Genomic DNA, 20,938 nt, shown 5'->3' with positions numbered 1-20,938 from the left:
TATGGGGGGCAAAGCCTTAGTTGTTCACCAGGGCAGGGCAACCCAGTTGCTGGGTTGTGAGGCTGTATGTGAGGGAGGGGCCCAAGAGGGAACAATGTGCTTGCTCTGCTCTCTGTTAGACTTCAGTCCCTTCCATCACTTCCCCTAAAGAAACTGGGTCTTACTGGTGCTAATTCCCAAGTGGGTGGGCTTGTGCATGTTCTAGGACCCAATGGGTCTCTCCAGTGAACTCTCCTGGGAGCCTGGGAGTCTTTCCCTGGGCCTCAACCCCCACAGGTGTTTTCAATCAGTGTTTTGAGGCTGTCTGTCCAGGTGCTGGGACCCTGTGTTGCGTGCAGTGTCTTGCTTAACAATCGACACTTTGCTGGGTCTGCCAGTTGCCACCCTGCGCCCAGGGTCCGTCAGCTGCCACCTGCGCCCCCAGGGTCTGCCCACTGCTGTTTTGTGTGCCTGGGATGCCTTACGCACCTGGTTTCACCCCTCTTTTTGTGGTGACCCCTCTCCACCCAGCTGCCTAACTCCACCCATCCTACCGGTCTGGATGAACGTGTCTATTTTAACTCCCTGGTTGTCTGACTTCCATACAGTTCAGTTTTCTATCAGTTCTGGTTGTTATTCTGTTTCTGAATTATTGTTTTCCCTATCTCAGTTGTGCAAGGAGGCACAGAGTATCTATCTACCTTTCCATCTTGGCCAGAAGTCCAAATGATTTTCATTCATAATTTTTTTTTAAAGAAACCTTTTTTAGGACCCATGGACAAATCCAAAGTGGGTAGGATTGAGGGTAGAAGCTGGTGTCGGGGGGAGGTGTGGGGGAAAATGGAGACAACTATACTTGAACAACAATAAAAAACAAAATAAACCTGTTTTAAAAATTTTTATTTGCTGATTTTAGAGAGAGAGGGAGGTGGGGGGGAAAAAGAGAAACATCAATTTGTTGTTCCACTTATTTATGCATTCATTGGTTGATTCTTATATATGCCCTGACCAGGGATTGAACCTGCAACCTTGGCATATAGGGACAATGCTCTAAGTGAGCTATCTGTCAAAAATTTTAACAAATATTAGCCTAAAAAACTTGTTCACAGTTGAAGAATTCTCTTCCAAGATTCATTCCATCACTTGTTTATGAAGCAAAGGCTGCTGCAAGAGTGACAAGCTCTAATTCCTGGTTATGAGACCCAGTTTTAATGGGGATTTGTAGCATAAAGCAACTCAGATCAGTCTGATATTTAATGCTAAATAAGTGTTTCATACTATAATAAATATCCTGGAGGATATAGGCAATTAGTAAGATATGGACCCTCAAAAAGTCTTCAGTCTCCTGATAGGGACTAAATAAGGCCTATCTTAGAAGTTATTTTGTAAGGTTCTATCTTCTTCAAGCTGTCTCCTCTCCTCATTTTTACCTTCTTCCTTAATGATGTTATTCAGTTGGTGATTTAGCTGTTTCCTGTGTTTCTCCAGACTAGATGTCTCGGCTGAATACCAGACCCATGAATACCAGACCTGTCTTTGGACATCTCCACTAAGAAATACCAGATATAATACCTAAAATGTCCATGTGTATGTGTGGCAGATACTCTGCTCTCCCACCCCCACTCCCACACATACATACCCCAAGCCTACCTTATCTTCTAGTCCCTCTGCTAATCAATAACAGCATCAAGGTCTCTATTCTTTGAAACTATTCCTTACCTAGCACAGTGCCTGGCACAAATATTTTATTGACTAGATTAATAAATAAGTAATACCAATCCAAACAAATTACTGTATAACAAAATGATGAGTCATAATCCATTTATTAAAATTTCTGTTGGACTCACCTCCTGTAACAGGCACTGTGTTAGGCCTTGGGGGTATAGGCGAATGAAAAGAGATAATGTTACTGTATTAGTGGAATTCACAATCTAGTATGAGTCTGGATAATAGACTGTCTTCAGAGCTGTGGATGAGGACTGGAGTAATCAGGATTTCACAAAGGGTAGAGAAGAACTGATAAAATTTCGTAAGTGAAAAGGTAGAATGCTCCATTGAGAAGATAAATTGGTTAAGGTGCTGACTCAGATTGTACTTCCAAAAATGTCTGCAATAATATTTCTGATCCCATAAACTCTTCCAGACTTTACCATCAAGAGGTGAAGTCTTTGTCCCCTCCCCTTCAACCTTTGTGGCTGCCTCAACTCATGCAGCATCCATTATGGTACTTTTGAAGTTAGGCCCTAAAAGGCCATAGGACTATGAAGCCACTTACTGATCTCATTCTCAGTGGTGGAAGATTGAAAGCTTTGCTTCTGAGATCAAGAACTAGCAAGGCTGTCCATTCTCAGCACTTGCTTTCAACATTGTACTGGAAATCCTAGCCAGTGAAAAAAGCAAGAAAACTAAATCGACCTGCAGATTTCAGAAGATTCGTCCTTTTCAGAGCCATGATTACCTATGTAGAAAACCCCAATGCATCTACAAATAATAAAACTACTAGAATTAACAATGAGTCATCAGGGTCACACAGGATATAGGCTCTCTATGCAAAAATCCATTGTATTTCTTTATACTAGCAACCTCCAATGCAGCCTACTAAATGTCTCCAAGCCCCAGCCTCCCACTTTGACCTACATGCCCTAGCAAATTACCTGATCATCAACTCAGAAAATACAAGTCGTTAGATAGTAATTAACTCAGCTTCCTGACACCAAAACTTGCACAGATGCTCAACTTCTCCTTCCTTCTCACCACAAGAGAAGAGGCTGACAGGGCCTCCTCTCTTCCCATCCCAGAATTGATGTATATGCTATTCCCAGAATGCCATTAACCCCACTTCTCTGAGCTCATATTAGAGCCTTGCCCTTATCTACATGTGGATGCATTTCAAGATCCCCAGTGGTTGCCTGAAACTCGAGATAGCACCAAATCCTGTATATAATGTTTTTTCCTATACATGCATAAACCCATGATGAAGTTTAAATTGCTCTTGTGCTTTGGGGCCCTTGTTAAGGAAAACAAAGGACTTGAACACAAGCCCTGTAATCCCATGACAGTTGGTATAACAGAGATGGCTGCTGTGTGACCAACAAGCTGGTAGAGTCTACAGCATGGAGACACTGGATAAAGGGATGTTGCATGTCCCCGACAGGACAGAGTGGAACAGTGTTAGATTTCAACACACTGCTCTGAACGACATACAATGTGAAATGTAGGAATTGTTTACCTCTGAAATTTTTCACTTAATAATTTCAGGGCATGATGGATGGCAGATAACAAACTGCAGAAAGAGAAATTGCAGGGGATGGGGAGGGATACTCTTAGTTCTTCAGATCTTAACTTAAGTATTTCTTGTTTAGAGATGCTTTTCCTTATCTTCCCCTCTCCCCATTATTTAGTTCTTTGCTGCTGTATTTACTCCTTTATATCAGTTTTCAAACTAATTAAATAATTTATTGTTTATAGCATTCTTACTATTTCACAGTGCTTAATGTTGCAAAAAAAAAAAAGACACATTTCTTTTTTTTTCCTCCCTTTCAGAACCAATTGAAATGTATCTCAAGCAAAGTTGACAAGAAGCCAGTTTCAGGCATTTTAGGGGATCACCATTTGTCTTCCTCTAGAACAAGTACCAACAAGATATTTCTTAATATTCAGATATTCCAGCACAAGTAAACAAGCCAAGCCATATGCTTTGTTGAAGGAAAATAACACCATTATATTTGTACCTTTTTCCTCTGGTTATCACTTTTATTAGTAATATTAGTTCAGTGTCATTTTCTGCTTTGGTTTTCATAATAGTGAAAACTAAGCAGAAAATGCTTAGTTTTGAATTCAACTAAGTATTAGAGTAATCAGCTTTGTCTTACACTAATTCTGATATTGATGCCAAGTTTTATATTTTTATGCAAAAGATACGACATGATGGAAATGTCTCTGTTGTCTAATTTTTTTGTGTCATAAGTCCACTTGTCTCCAGTAAAATGAAATAGAATTAGATACCATAAATAATGGTTTTATAGTTAGGATTATCAAATAATTTGGCTAAAGGCAAATATTTATTTGACCCATAATAATACTTAATATGTATTAATGCAGTTTTGCTTATTTTAAGTATTGAAATGGCTGTTTGCCTATAACAAAATATGCTTGTTCCTGGTTTTACTTACAAAGTCTCTGTAAACAGTAAAGAAAAAAAAATCGCATGGTAGAATCTTTAGAATAGATAGAGACCTTTAAAAATGCCCTCAGCCAAGGACTTCCAGCCATGATGGAGGCATAGGTAGACACACTGCTCCTCCTCAAACAACCAAAAGAACAACAACAACAATTTAAAAAGAAAAAACAACCAGAACTGACAGAAAATCGAACTGGATGGAAGTCTGACAACCACAGAGTTAAAGAAGAAACATTCATCCAGACCCATAGGAGGGGGCAGAGACGGGCAGCTGGGTGGAGAGGACTCTCAGCAAAGCAGGGGTGGAGTACCAGGGCAGGTGAGGCAGCTGCTGGCAGAGGAAGTGCTCCCACATTTGTGTCTGGATAAACCGGGAAGAACAACTGGGAAGCAAGACAGACCTTGCAACCCGGGGTGCCAGGGCAGGGAGATAAAGTCTCAAACCACTGATTGAAAACACCTGTGGTGGTTGAGGTGGCAATGGGAGAAACTCATGGGAGAGACCCACAGGGTCCTACAGTGTACACAAGCCAACACAACACACCCGGGAATCAGCACCAGAAGGGCCCACTTTGCTTGTGGGTAGCAGGGAAAGTGACTGAAATCCACCAGAGAGTGGAGCAAGTACCACTGTTCCCTCCCAGACCCTTTCCCCACATACAGCATCACAAAGCAGCAATGTGGGTTGCCCTGCCCTGGTGAACACCTAAGGCTCCACCCCTTGTACATAGCAGGCACGCCAAGACAAAATAAAATGGCCCAAATGAAAGAACAGATTCAGAGCTCCAGAAAAAATACAATTAACTGACAAAGATAGCCAACCTATCAGATGAAGAGTTCAAAACAGTGATAATCAGGGTGCTCACAGAATTGGTGAATTTGGTCACAAATTAGATGGGAAAAATGAAGGCTATGCTAAGTGAAATGAAGGAAAATGCACAGGGAGCCAATAGTGATGGAATGAAAGCTGGGTCTCACATCAATGGAGTGGACCAGAAGGAAGAAAGAAACATTAGATCAGAACAGAATGAAAAAACAAGAATTCAAAAAAAAAAAAATGAGAAGCTTAGGAACCTCTGGGACAACTTTAAACATTCCAACATCTGAGTTATAGGGGTCCCAGAAGGACAAGAGGAAGAGCAAGAAACTGAAAACTTAGTTGAACAAATAATAAAAGAGAACTTCCCCAATCTGGCAAAGGAAATAAACTTCCAGGAAGTCCAGGAATCTCAGAGAGTCCCAAAGGAGTTGGGCCCAAAAGGAACACACCAAGGCGCATAATTACATTACACAAGATGAAAAATAAAGCGAGAATCTTAGAAGCAGCAACAGAAAAAGGAGATAGTTACCTACAAAGGATGTCCCATCAGACTTTCAGCTGATTTCTCAAAAGAGACCTTACAGGCAAGAAGGGGCTGGAAAGAAGTATTCCAAGTCATGAAAGGCAAGGACCTACATCCAAGATTACACTATCCAGCAAAACTGTCATTTAGAATGGAAGGGCAGATCAAGTGCTTCTCAGATAAGGTCAAGTTAAAGGAGTTTATCATCACCAAGCCCTTATGTGAAATGTTAAAGGGGTTTACCTAAGAAAAAGTAGAAGATCAAAAACACGAACAGTAAAGTAACAGCAAATTCACAGTTATTAACAACCACACCTAAAACTAAAACAAAAGCAAACGAAGCAAACAACTAGAATAGGAACAGAATCACAAAAATGGAGATCACATGGAGGTTTATCAACAGGGGGTGGGAGGGAGAGAGAGGGAGAAAAGGTACAGAGAATAAGTAGCATAAATGGTAGATAGAAGATAGGGGGAGGTTAAGAATAGTATAGGAGATGTAGAAGCCAAAGAACTTACATGTATGACCCATGAACATGAACTAAAGCGGGGGGGGGGGGGAATGTGGGTGGGAAGGGATGTGCAGGGTGGAGGGGAATGAAGAGGGGGAAATGGGACAACTGTAATAGCATAATCAATAAAATATATTTTTTTTAAAAAAGAACCTAAAAAAAATCTCAGCCAGAATTCTACCCTGGTGCTGAGAGATCTGTACTTACCCTACCAAGAAAAGCCTCAGTGTGTGAAAACCATGCTTTCATATTGTAGAGTGAAACCTTACAGCCTCAACTATAAATGTACTGTTTTTGCTAAATTTTTCCCCTTTTTGTTATCTCCATGTATGAGTGTGTGATTTATGAAATAGCTATGAAAATAATAAGACTGAACATTTTTATGCATGTGTAACTAGAAATAGCCAAAAAAGAGAGAGAGAGAGAGAGAGAGAGAGAGAGAGAGAGAGAGAGAGAGAAAAGAGTCCTCTTTCCCCCACAAAAAAAAAAAGAAAAAAACAAAACAGTACAGGAAAAGAAAAAGGAAAACCTGAAGGGAAAATTAGCTTACTTACAAATGGGTTTTACCCCTAAATAGAAAAATGTAAACAAAAATATTTAGGTCTGTTTACTATGTCCTATGTTGTTACTGCTCCTCATGTAGCAGATGTGACCATGGGCCTCTGATTTGGTGCTGTGGCCTCTCTCCTGGTACAGCCCAAGAACAAGTGGTATAAGACTGAGCACACCTGGGTGAGACAACTACCTGATGGAAAATCCTACTAACCCCTTTTCTTACTCAGGGTAAAGTTTATTAACTTAGAAGAGAGAGGAAGTCGAAGAGAATAGATGTTCACTTCTGGTAGCTCTGCCTTATTATTTTTTAATCTCAAAATGAATTTTATATAAGACAATACCCCCACATTTTTATCAGCATAGATAACTTCTTTATCCATTTTCCAAGTATTGATTTCATTTTGAAAATGTGTTTTTACAAGAGAAGCTTATTTTAAGTACATGGTTTTTCTATTTTGAGAATCAAATATATAGAGAAGTACCAAATTATAATCAAAAGCAAAAAGAAAAAAACGCTATTATCATACATGCTTAGCAGTCAGTTCTGTGAAGCTTTCTTAAGTGTTGAAACTAGTCCACAAGTTCCCGCTTTAATGGAACTCAAGAAATCCAACACCTGTTTTTGAAAGATCTGTGTGACAAAGAAAACCCTGCAATGCTTGTGTCATGACCTAATTCCTCTTGCCCTTTGCTGGGCCCTGGGCCCTGTCTGTTTTATTTGTAAAATGGGGATAAAAATTTATTAGCCATGTAAAGGCAGGGATCTCACTAAGGAGACATTCTGAAATCTTTTCTAATTTTTAATCAAGTATTCACTCAACAAATATTTAAATGCTAGGCCCTGAGCTACATCAAGGTACAAGAGATATGGAGTATCTGCCTCAGTATGGTTTTACAAATTAGTTCTTAGCTGTGACTCTGGTATTATGTTATTTGATTAGCTCATACCTTTATGTTTTATTTCATTCACATATTATTGAATTGTATTGGCTCAGTCATTTGGCATCAAGGCTACCAACTACAGGGAATCAAAATTTACCTTCCTTCCTCAGTTTCAAGTAGAAGGGCTCTTTTTAAGCACAAAGATTCCTAAAAGGCCAGAAAGGAATCTAGCTATGAAGTAGATATAAGATCCCTTAGAAATTATCTCATTTCTCAGAAATCATCCATACTGTCATCTCAAGATGTTACCTTCTAGGTGTCAGTTTTACTTCCTAGAACACTTCTTCCATTAGGAACAAGGATCAGTTTTTCTTTAAAAAAACTGATAAGACTAACCTTAAATGTCTAAAAATGAAAGTGCATATGGTAATGAATAATTTGTTACACAACTTTAAGAAAATTGGTATAAAGCATGTGAATCATTGTTCCTTTTTTTAAGTTAGAAGAATATGCAAAGATAGAAAAACATGTACTACACAGTTTTCTGGGGTTTGTATCAACATCATATTACTACAATTCAACATACACATTCACAGGGACTCTTAGATTTGTAAAATAATTGGTAAGGTTTTTCTATGTGATGATCTCATAAGATAGTATTTAACAGTATAGTCTAGGGTTCTTTGTCATTTGGTGACATGGAATAATGTATCAAAGAATAAAAGCCCAAACTGGAGTACCTAAGTTTACAAACATGTTCATAAATGTTTCTAAAAATTATTATATTCACAATATTATGATTAATAATACAAAAATAAAATCTTGACAGTTTATAGCATCAAATAATAGAATTTATCCCCACTAGGTTTATAGTCCTAATTAAGCATCCAAACTACAGAAAAGGCTTAATATGAAAATATTCATTTTTTTAACTTGTCACATGAATTTCAGTGTACTGAAGGAACTTCACAGATGTTTTGAGAGCAATTGGAAGTTTGTGATGCACATGGCTTATATAAAAAACAAAACAAGACCTTTTCCAGCATTGTTCTAGTTGTGTAAAATGGCAGACACTATCAGAATAAGTTCCAACAAAAGAAACAATGTGATAGCTTTAGAATTACAGTGGGTAAGAGGAAAGTAATGTAATCAGTAGAGAAAATGGCTGAAACCTGAAAGAATTTAAATCCAGTAGAAAAGTATTAAAAGTGACATCATCTTAGAGTGCACAGTCATGTTAACTAACCTTTTAAATTTAACTAGAGTTCTAAGCTTAAGAGAACTTTTCAGGGTTCAAAAAGATAGCTTTCTAAAACATGAAGCTGTATTTTTTAATCAGTAAAGCACAAAGACACAGACTTTTAATAATTATGTAAACAAAACCGTATTTGGCAAGAATTTATGATGCAGACAACTAAGGTAAAGATACTTACAAGATTTCATGTCAGTGGATGGACCTGAAAGGTGTTATGCTGTGTGAAATAAGACAAAGACAAATGTATGATTTCACTTATATGTGGAATCTAAAACAAAACAAAACAGAAACAAATTCATAGATACAGGAAACAAACTGGTGGTTTCCAGAGGGGGGAGGTTAAGGGGCACCCAAAATAAGTGAAGGGGATTAGGAGGCAAAAGTTATGTAAAATAGAGCATAAGGAATGTGGTTAATAATATTATAAAAACTTTGTATGGTGACAGAAGATAACTAATAGTGGTGATCACTTGTGATGTATATAAGTGTCAAATCACTATGAGGCACACTTGAAATTAATAGGATATTGTATGCAAACTGTACTTCATGTGTCTGAGATGGGGTGAATGAAATTGAAAACAGGTATTAGGAAGAACCTGCAGTGTCTTTTTGTTCAGATATAGAATTCTCTGGCTCATAATTTTCATTTAAAAATTTTAGCTAAAATTGCCAAACTTTTTTTAAATAAATATTTGATTGTTTGTTGTGTCTTTTAAATGATTTCTTTCTTAATGGAAGTCAAGTTTGACCAAGGAATGTAGGTAGTAAGTAATGTTTTTCTTTGCTTTAGGTAAAACTTCAGTCAAGAAGCTGACAAAAAAGGTAAGCAATGTGTGGGGTTCTTTTTCTAAATTTTCCTTATGATAGAAAATGAACTTTTATAAATTAAATTAAAATATTTTAATATGTGTATATTCAAAGGATATCGAGGATGTACTGGCAGCAATCCAAAGAACTCATTGTGGATCAACCTTTTTTAGAGACCTTGGTGATAAAGGTAATTGTGATTTGTTAAGTTTCTTCTTAAGTGTTTTAATTAACCAAAGTATTAATAAATTATGGTATGAGGTTTGCAGCTGTGTGTTAGAGAATATACAGTAGAGACTATACATAGAGAATGTTACAACACCACGTTATTTAATATATGTTTTAAGTCATAATAAAATACTCATTAAATAAGAAATAACTTTGTCAAACTCTTAGCAATTACAGATAAATTATTCAAGCATCAATTTTCATTAAGGCCAGGATAGAGGAATAAGGCAGACAGACTATCTGATGTAACGAGAAGGCCTCACAGAATCTACATAAAAGAATTACCAACATTTCCACGATCTCATATAACTAGCTAATGGTACTATATTATATTCTTTTTTTTTAAGATTTTATTTATTAATTTTTTAGAGAGGGAAGGGAGGGAGAAAGAGAGAGAGAGAAACATCAATGTGTGGTTGCTGGGGGTCATGGCCTGCAACCCAGGCGTGTACCCTGACTGGGAATGGAACCTGCGACACTTTGGTTCGCAGCCCTCACTCAATCCACTGAGCTATGCCAGCCAGGTATATTATATTCTTGAAATAAAAAAAATTTACCCACCATGCATTATAAAAAAGGAAATTGTAAGTCATAATTATTTTGTGTTTTTTAAACCCAAGCAGAATTCTCAGTGTAATACCACCCTCAAAAACATACTAAATATAGTCCTGATTGGTATGGCTCAATAGGTTGGGTGGTGTCCCACAAAGCAAGAGGTCGCATGTTCAGTACCTGGACAGTGCACATGCCTAGGTTCTGGGTTCAGTCCCAGGTGAGGGTGCATGTGAGAGGCAGACAACTAAGGATTCAATCAATGTTGCTCTCTCACATCGATGTTTCTCTCCCTCTCTTTCTCCCTCCTTTCCCCTCTCTCTAAATAAATAAGTAAATATTTTGTTTAAATGTACTGACTATAAGTTATAAGACGTGTTTTAAGATATAAATATACTTTTATGACAGATGTGATAATTTCTCTTTGGGAAATGGGGTTCTCAAAATTCAGTGGCAAGTCATATTTTACAATGACTCCAATTTTTAAATATTTCCACGGAAGCATAGTAAGAGAATTTAATCATCTCTTCAGGTGGCTCCTAAAGATTTTTTAACAAATTTTTAAATATAATTATTTGAAATATTTCTCTATTTCACCTGCAGTTTTTAAACATTGCCATTTAGTAGCATTTGTTTTATAATTAGATGTAACAAGTATGTATTAAATTATTTCTCCTCTAAATATTCTGAAGTGTCAGGTTTTTTTGGAAAGTATTTTCAGAGGGCAGATGCCTAGAATGCTCTTGTACAAATATCTTGTCTATGATCTATCTTGAGAGTGTAGGATGCTATTTTCATACTGCCTCAACTGTGTTTATTCAAGCTTGTTGGGGAACACTCTATGTGGTTTCAGAGAATGCAGCCCCACGAGACCAGGCTCTGAAAGGGGCTATAGTAAGTCTCCCTGGTAAACCAGGTAACACAGGTCACAGACGTGACCCAACTCTTAACACTGAGGGTTCCCGTGGGAATCAGGCCTGATAAATACATTGCATCCTTTGAAGTTTGCTCTGCTTTGCTTTGTATGGCTCTGTTGATATAAACTGGATGTTTTAAGTTCAAGGCATAAGGAGTAAACTCCTTATCTCATAAAACACATCTCAAAGACCATCTGGCATCAGTATGACTAACAGACCCTGACCTATGACAAATTTCTGTGTTCCTTCGATTCTTATCTATAGATAATACCTGTTTTTGTGTGACTATAGCTTTTTGACATTGACTGATGAGCTATGCATGTATACTGTATATATCTACATGTACCATTACTAATAAAAGCCATTTTGGAGAAGGGCTTAAGGCATTCTCCACTAGAGGGAATCACCACCCCCTTTCCCACCGGAACAGCAAGATTGTGTCCAGGATGACTTATTTCTCATCCATGGTAGACGGGAGGAATTCTGTGGGATGGAGTTCCTCCCACACAAGTTTTTTATTTACATCAGTATTTCAAAGAAGGATGAAAATTTTCTTTTATAAACAGCTCCCCTGTGTAAAAGACATGGACTTATATCTAGAGAAAGGAATCATGAGGTCTTTTTTTGGCACCAAGCCCAGTTCAATCTAACAATTGGCCATTTCTTCACATTGCCATATTCCTTTGAAAATTAGAAAAAAACTGTTGACTTTTTTGTGATAGTCAAGGGATGAAATACTTTGTTCCTTCAGCTATTAATATTGGAGTGCCTTCACATGAACACTGAATGTTTTAAAAAAAAAATCTGAAGACTTACTATAGGCTTTTTTATGAAAGAGAAGTACTCCTACCCCAAAAATATAAAAACAGCAGAAAAGTTGGTGATGCAAAAAAAAAAAAAGTAAGTCATTAAGAACATTTAAAATATACCTGAAGTTAGTTACAGCTAAAACACAGAAAGCCTAGATGTAAAATCCTTACCTGCCTTGCTCTGAATGACTGTGGTCCCACATCTCTGCTTTACGGGATTGGGAGCCATTTGGGTGTGGTCTTACTCCTCTGCCATCACTTCTCTATCACTTCTTTCTGTACTACCACATTAACTTTACTTCCCACTGTTCTTCCAACAATCTCTTTTTAATTTTTAACTTTTTTAATTTTAATTATCATGCAAGGACACTTTATTCATTGCTCTGAAAGAGAGAGTTTCAGAGAAACATTGACATGAGAGAGAAATATCGATTGTCCACCACCTGTACATGCCTGACCAGGGGCCAAATTTGCAACCCATCCATGTGCCCTAACCAGAATCAAACCCACAACCTTTTAATCCATGGGACAACACTCCAAGCAACTAAGCCACAGAGGCCAGGGCTCTCTTTTTAATTTTTATATTAATCTTTATTTATCTTACATGGCTTTCCCACTTATACCTGCTTACTTAAAATTTTCACCCATCTAAAGGATGGGTAAAAATTATGCTTCTGATCATCCAAATTTGGGAAATAATTTCACATTTTCCTGAAGTCCTATACCTCTTACTATCAATATCTCTCAGTGATATATAGCATTCCCTATAAACATTTGCATTTCAGCCTCCTGGTATACACAGCAACATCTATTAATTTTTGCCGTAGCCCTGGCTGGGTGGCTCAGTTGGTTGGAGCCTTATCCCATACACCAAAAGGTTGCAGGTTCAATCCCCATTCAGGATACATACCTAGTTTGTGGGTTCGATCCCCACATCTGAGCACAGCTCTGGATCTAAGTACCTACATCTAATGTAGTCTAAGTACTACATTAAAAAATGTAGAAGTTAGAGGAACATAAAATGACACCAAGAAGATGCAATCATCAAAATTTTCTAGGCTATAATAAAATAACTAGGTTTCTTCAACAAATTAATTGAAAGGAGGAAAAAAGAGAAGGGAGAACCTATATATCAAAAGAGATTTAAGACATAAGGAACGAAAAAGTCGTGAATCAAGTACACTATCAATAGTGAAAAGGCAACCCACTGGATGGGAGAAAATATTTGCAGATTATATATAGGGGGCTAATATCAAGGATATGTAAAGAACTACAACTCAACAATAAAAAATTAATTTAGAAGTGGGGAAGCTGGAATAGATATTTCTCCAAAGATATACAAATAGCTAATTCTCACATGAAAAGATCCTCAGCATGACTATTAGGGAAATGCAAATCAAAACCGCAGTGAGATGCCACTTCACACCCATTACTATCAGGGGGATAAAAAGAAATTAATTATTGGCAAGGATGTAGACAAATTGTAATACTTTCACATTGATAGTAGGGATGTAAAATGGTATGGCCACTGTGGGAAATAGTATGGATGTTCCTCAAAACATTAAACATAATATTACCATTTGATCCAGCAATTCCACTTTAAATATATACCCAAAAAAAATTAAAAGCAGAGACTCAGGCTCTGGCCAGTATGTCTCAGTTGGTTGGATTGTCGTCTTGTAAACCAAAAGGTTGTGAGTTCAATTCCTGATCAGGGCACTCACCCAGGTTGTGGGTTTGATCTCCAGTCAGGGTACATATGAGAATGCAACTAATTGATATGTCTCTTCCTCAACTTCTTCCTTCCTCTCCAGAAGCAATGAAAGAATGTCTTTGGGTAAGGATTAAAAAAAAAAGAGATTCAAACAGCTGTTATATTATTACACCATTATAAGCAGCATTAGTCACAGTAGCTAAAAGGTGGAAACAGATGATAGATAAATGAACTGTGGTCTATCCATAAAACGGAATATTATTCCAAATTAAAAAGGAATAAAATTCCAATAAATGCTACAATATGGAAAAGTCTTAGAGACATTATGCTAAGGGCATAAAGCCAGTCAGGAAGGGACACACTGTATGATTCCATGTATATGTGGTCCCTAAAACAGAGACAGAATATAGACTAGACCAGCGATTTTCAACTGGTATGCTACAACAAACACACAGGTGTGCTCCTCGAATTTTTAAAACATGCAATACCTGACTATTTAGTCAGGGGCACTGACCTCTTTTCCCTTCCATTATCAGGTAAAAAAAATGACAACAGCCAACCCAATAGTCATCCAGTGTGAGTGAATCAAAATTATACCTATGTTTTTGTCACGTCATTAAAAAATATATTTTTTGGTGTGTCACCAAATTTTAGTAATTAGTTCATATGTGTCATGACATGAAAAAGATTGGAAATCACTGGATTAGAGGTTACAGGGGTTGGGAGCAGAAAAGAATGGGGAATTCATGTTTATGGGGTTTCTGTTTATGATGATGAAAACATCCTGACGATAATGGTTACAAAACAATGTGAACTTACTTAATGCCTGGACTATACATTTAAAAATGACAGACCTGACTGGTGTAGCCACGTGGATTGAGCATGGGCCTGCAAACCAAAGGTTGTTGGTTCCATTCCCAGTCGGGTCACATGCCTGGGTTGTAGGCCAGCTCCCCAGTAGGTGGTATGCAAGAGGTAACCACACATTGATGTTTCTCTCATCTTTCTAAAACCCTCTTTCTAAAAATAAATCAATAAAACCTTTTTTAAAAAAGTCCAAAATGGTAAATGTTGTGTATATTTTACCACAAAAAAAGTGACAAGACCTGTCAACCAAATGCAATGCAAGAACTTTCTTTGAATTCTGATTTGAGCACACTTAAAAACATTTTCTCTGGGCTTCTGATCAAGAAGGCGGCATAGGCAGACATGATTCGCCTCTTTGCACAACCACATCAAAATAACAACTAAAATATAGAACAACCATCACTCAGGAACATCAGAAATCAAGTTAAATGAAAGGTCTGACAACTATGAAATTGTGTTGAATAGACGTCTGACAATTAATGTAACTGAAGAAACCACATCTATCCGGACTGGTAGGAGGGACGTGGATGGAGAATGCACTGGCCCTACACCCACTTAGATAAAAGTTCAGGAGGGCTATCTAGGGAGTGAGGAGTCCCAGATCCACACCAGGTCTCCCACCTAGCTCAGGATTCTAGTGCCAGGAAGGTAAGTCCTCACAATGTCTAGCTACGAAGGCCAGTGGAGACTGAGTCAGTGGAAGAGGCTGCTGGAGCCCTAAGCAGTTCCTTTTGGGGAACCCACACACAGACTCATCTACTCAGACTAGCTCCTTCTGAGCTCCAGCACCAGGGTGGCAACTTGAAGGGCACCAGTAGTATACAGGGAGAGACAAGTATCTCACATCAGGGCAAGCAGAGGCCATTGTCCCTCTACTGAGCCTTCCCCCAAGAGAGCCAGTAGACTGGTGCCATACCTGAGACTCTATCAACCTGGCTAACTGTGTGAACCACCTTGGAGATCCACAGAGGCTCTAACCCACCTAATTTACACTCCCACCCAAGCTGCTTTTCCAAAACAATGGCTGGTCTTGGTTCCTAAATCCTATCAAACAAGCAACAATGGCCTTCATTGAGCCCTTACAGCAGCCAGATTAGAGTCACAGTTTGGCTTCACCTGGGAATCTCCAAGCCCAGCAGAAGTAGTATCCATCTCGGATTGTTTTACAGCTCAAGCCAGGTGCCCCTGGCAAAACACAGGGGCTGCACTACTGGGGGGAGCCCCAGGGCCAACACACAGTAGATAGCTATAGACTACATGGGAACACTACCACCCTGCACCTGCAGAGCCGATCCTCCATGGAGAGTGGAGGTTGGTGGTCAGTGGTCACAACCAGTCCTTGCAGCTGACTGGCCTGGGGAAATCCATCCCAATGGTCTGCCAACAGCTACAAAAAGTCCTCTACAACAGGAGGGTGTACTCAGCCCTCAGGGCACATCTCAAGTACCCAGCTTGGGTGATAGGGGAGGCTATGTCACTGGACCCTATAGGACACCTTCTACATTAGGCCACACTACCAAGACACAGTCAAAGCAGCTCTACCTTAATACAGAGAGACAAACACAGGGAGGCTGCCAAAATAAGACAAAGATGGCCCAAATGAAAGAACAGATAGATTAACACTCCAGAAAGAGGTGAACGTAACGAAGATAAGCAATCTATCAGATGGAGAGTTTGAAACACTGCTTGTAAGGATGGTCAAGGAAGTTAGTGAGGACTCACCAGCATAAAAAGACCCAGTCAGAAATGAAGGATACAATAATTTAATAAAGAACAATTTATAGGGAAACAACAGTAAGTGGATGAAGTGAAGAATCAAATCTATGATTTGGAACATAAGGAAGCAAAAAATAACCATGCAGAACCACAAGAAGAAAAAAGAATACAAAAAAAAAAAGTAAGAATAGTATAAACAGCCTCTGGGGAAACTTTAAGAGGTCCAACATTTGCCTCATAGGGGTGCCAGAAGGAGAAGAGAAAGAGCAAGAAATTGGAAATCTATCTGAAAAAAATAGTGAAAGCACACTTCTCTAATTTGGTAAAAGAAATAGACATGCAATTCCAGGAAGCACCGAAGCCCAATTATGATGGGTGCAAAGAGGCCCAATCCAAGACACATCATTATTAAAAGGCCAAAATTAAAGACAGAGCCTCTGAAAAGCAAGAGCAAAGAAGTTACCAGAAGGTTGCCAGATAGGAGGTAGATGGGGGAGAATGGATGAAGCGGTGAGGGAATTAAGAAGTACAAATAGATGGTTACAGAATAGCCATGAGGATGGAAAGTACAGTATAGGAAATAGAGTAGCAAAAAAACTCACATGAATGAACCATAGACATGAATAATGGTGGGGTGATTGTCTGAGGGAGTGGGGTGTGCTGGGTGGAGCGGGGCAAAGGGAGAAAAATCAGGACAACTGTAATAGCGTAATCAATAAAATACAATTTTTTTTCTGAAACAGATGTTTGTAACATTGATTTTAATTTGATGATATTAAGGAATTATCATTAATATTTTAGATGTGGTAGATATATTTGTGAAAAGGGGATAGTCTTTTTAAAGATACAGCCTCCCCTGGCTGGCATAGCTCAGTGGATTGAATTTGGGCTGTGAACCAAAGTGTTGCAGGTTTGATTCCCAGTCAGGGTACATACCTAGGTTGCAGGCCATGACCTCCAGCAACCGCACATTGATGTTTTTCTCTCTCTCTCTTTCTCCCTCCCTTCCCTCTCTAAAAAAATAAATAATAATAATAAAATCTAAAAAAAAAGATACAGCTTGAATTTCCCACTGTGAAATAATATCATCTGTGGGCTTTGTTCGAAATTAATCCAGTAGGAGGTGAGGAAAGGGGGTGAAGACATACAGGTAAAACAAGATCCTCCATGAATTGATGATTGATATAATCAGGTAATTGAATCTGATATATATAATTACTCATATTATTATTAGCTATGTTTGTATATAGTTGACGTTTTCCATGATAAAGTGTTTTGTGTAGCTTATGATCCAGAGAGAAATTCTTTTTAGCTTATCAAGAAGCTGTGATTTATAAGATATGTTTTCTGTTTATAGTAATTCTTTTCATGGCAGGCACATAACATCTGACACCATTTACTTGATCAGGAAAGGATGCTGATTCTGTGACCAAACAGCTAGCTTCAGTGATGCACAGCTTAATTCAGGGCTCAGGCATCACCTGTGTCCTTCCTTCACACCTGCCAGTTAAAGAATGTCTTGGTTCTTAAACTCTGAACACTGATCTCTAGCAGTTCCCAGACTCTGTCCATGATCTCACATCCTAAGTGAAACATTCTCGCATCATCAAAGCCCAGGGGGAAAGATGAATTGTATGGCCCGGTCTTCTCTGTAGGAATCCCACTCTGCTTAACTTAGAGCAGGTCACAGCTCATCCCTGAACAAGCCCCAGCAGTAAGACGAACACAAACTGTTAATTAGCATGGTCAGCCCTGTGCCATCCTAGCACCAACTCTGCAGAGCACCGTGACTGCCTACACCAATAAACCTATGACTCGAAAGGGAGACATCATGGAGACACCATCCCACCCAAACCACATGTTGGAGAGTGGGGAAGGAGTGTTTGCCCAAAGAAAACTCAGTATGCAGCAGGGATTTAATTATTTCACTTTAAATAATACAGTTTGACCCTTGTGTGTCCAAATCTGTTATTCTACTAAATTTGTAATTTTGCTTTACTTGAGATGTTATGAATAGTAAAATTTAAACAGAAATTACATAGAGTGCCATGCATATAAAACGTCTAGTGGATACAAGTTGTTGCCTAACCAGCATCCATTATCCCCTTTTTACTAGTAATAATAATCTGATAAAACCTAGTACCTTTTTTTAAGTGATAGTACTGTACTTAGCTCTATTAAAGAAGTTTCCACAGTACCAAACAGATGTAACTTAAAGTGAAAATCTGGGGTGTGGGATGTAACTTAACGTGAAAATCTGGGGTGTGGGTTTTTTTTTTCATTTTTTTAAATTTTATTGTTCAAGTACACTTTTCTGCCTTTTCTCCCCACCTCTGCCCCTGCCCCAGCCATCCCCACCTACCTCCCCTGATTCTACGCCGCTTGGTTTTGTCCATGTGTTCTTTATACTTGTTCCTGAAAACCCTTCACCCTTTTCCCCATTATCCCCTCCCATCTCCCCTCTGATTACTGTCAGATTGTTCTTAATTTCAATGTCTCTGGTTAGATTTTGCTTGCTTGTTTGTTGTGTTGATTAGGTTACACTTAAAGGTGACATCGTATGGTATTGGTCTTTCACTGCCTGGCTTATTTCACTTAGCATAATGCTCTCCAGTTCCATCCATGTTGTCAAAAGGGGTAGGTCTCCTTCTTTCTTTCTGCTGCATAGTAGTCCATCATGTAGATATACAATAGTGTTTTAATCCATTCATTTACTGATGGGTACTAATGTTGCTTCCAGCACTTGGTAAATTGTGCTGCTATGCACATTGGGGTGCATAGCTTCTTATGGATAGGTGTTTCAGGGTTCTTAGGATATAATCCCAGCAGTGGAATTACCTGGTCAAAAGGCAGTTCCATTTTTAGATTTCTGAGGAAATTCCTTACTATTTTCTATAGTGGCTGTGCCAGTGTGCAATCCCACCAAGAGTGCACTAGAGTTTCCTTTTCTTCACATCCTCTCCAACACTTGTTTGTTGCCTTCTTTATGATTGTCATTCTCACATGTGTGAAGTGGTATCACATTGTGGTTTTAATTTGCATCTCTCTGATGGCTAGCGATGCTGAGCATCTTTTCATATGTCTCTGGGCCCTCTGTATGTCCTCCTTGGAGAAGTGTCTATTGAGTTCTTTTGCCCATTTTTTTGTTCGGTTATTTGTCTTCCTGGAGTGGACTCGTGTGAGTTCTTTATGTATTTTGGAAATCAAACGCTTGTCCAGGGCATCATTGGCAAATATGTTTTCCCATACTGTTGATTCTCTTTTCATTTTAATGCTGTTTTCTTTAGCCATGCAGGAGCTTTTCATTTTGATGAGATCCCATTTATTTATTGTTTCCTTTAGGTCCCTTGCTCTAGAGGACATATTGGTGAAAATATTGCTGCGTGGAATATCTGAGATTTTCCTGCCTATGTTCTCCTTCAGGACTTTTATGGTGTCATGGTTTATATTTAATTCTTTTATCCACCTTGAATTTACTTTTGTGTATGGTGTAAGTTGGTGATCAAGTTCCATTTTTGGCTTGTAGCTGTTCAGATCTCCCAACACCATTTGTTGAAGAGGCTGTTTTTACTCCATTTTATGCTTCTGCCCTCTTTGTCGAATATTGATTGGCCATAGAGACTTGGGTTTATTTCTGGGCTCTCTATACTGTTCCATTGGTCTGTGTGTCTATTCTTATGCCAGTACCAGGCTGCTTTGATTACAGCAGCCTTGTAATACAGTTTGATATCAGCTATTGTGATCCCTCCTACTTTGTTCTTCGTTCTCAAAATTGCTTCAGCTATTTGGGGTCATTTATGGTTCCATTTAATTTTTGCAATTTTTTTTCTATATCTGTGAAATACATCATTGGTACTTTAATAGGGATTGTGTTGAATATATACATTTCTTTGGGTACTATGGACATTTTGATTATGTTAATTCTTCCAATCCATGAATATGGTACAGGCTTCCATTTGTTTGTGTCTTCCTTAATTTCTTTCTTTAGTGTTTGTAGTTTTCTGCATACAGGCCTTTTACCTCCTTGGTTTAGTTTATTCAGGTACTTTATTTTTCTTTTGCTATGTCAAATAAAATTTTTCCTGATACCTGTTTCTGATATTTCAATGTTGGTGTACACAAATGCCTTTGATTTCTGAATATTGACTTTGTATCTTGCTGCTTTGCGAAATTCACTTATTAGGTCAAGCAGTTTTGGGTGGAATTTACAGGATTTTCTATGTACAATATCATGTTGTCTGCAAAAAATGACAGTTTTGCTTCCTCCTTTCCAATTTGGATGCATTTATTTCATTTTCTTGTCTGATTGCTGTGTCTAGGACTTCCAATATTATGTTGAATAGGAGTAGTGAAAGCAGACCTCCTTGTCTTCTTCCTGATCTTAGTGGGAAAGCTTTTAGTTTTTGCCCAGTGAGCATGATGTTGGCTGTAGGTCTCTTATATGGCCTTTATTATGTTGAGGAATGCTCCCTCTGTTCCCACTTTGCTGAGTGTTTTAATCATAAGTGGGTGCCGTACCTTATCACATGCTTTTTCCGCATCTATTAATATGATCATGTGATTTTTGTCTTTTGTTTATGTGATGTATTATGTTTATTGATTTGAGAATATTTTACCATCCT

The 20,938-nt window shown here is 38.4% G+C and overlaps 1 protein-coding gene across 4 annotated transcripts in view; it reads left to right on the top strand.

Moving 5' to 3' along the window:
• The window catches only part of MICU2 (mitochondrial calcium uptake 2), a 108,811-nt gene that overhangs the window by 47,886 nt on the left and 39,987 nt on the right, over positions 1–20,938 (top strand). For 3 of the 4 annotated variants that reach the window (XM_036018418.1, XM_036018417.1, XM_028532175.2), the window contains exons 3-4: positions 9,497–9,528; positions 9,628–9,703. The exons of the other annotated variant lie outside the window; for it this stretch is intronic. In XM_036018418.1, coding sequence (XP_035874311.1) covers positions 9,497–9,528; positions 9,628–9,703 — 108 coding nt within the window. The remainder of the gene's footprint in view (positions 1–9,496; positions 9,529–9,627; positions 9,704–20,938) is intronic. 4 annotated transcript variants of the gene reach the window in all.

This window comes from Phyllostomus discolor, chromosome 2 (assembly GCF_004126475.2).
Source record: "Phyllostomus discolor isolate MPI-MPIP mPhyDis1 chromosome 2, mPhyDis1.pri.v3, whole genome shotgun sequence".
NCBI classification, from domain to species: Eukaryota; Metazoa; Chordata; class Mammalia; order Chiroptera; family Phyllostomidae; genus Phyllostomus; species Phyllostomus discolor.
Note: the sequence above shows the minus strand (reverse complement) of the source record. Positions and strands in the feature narration are given on the sequence as shown.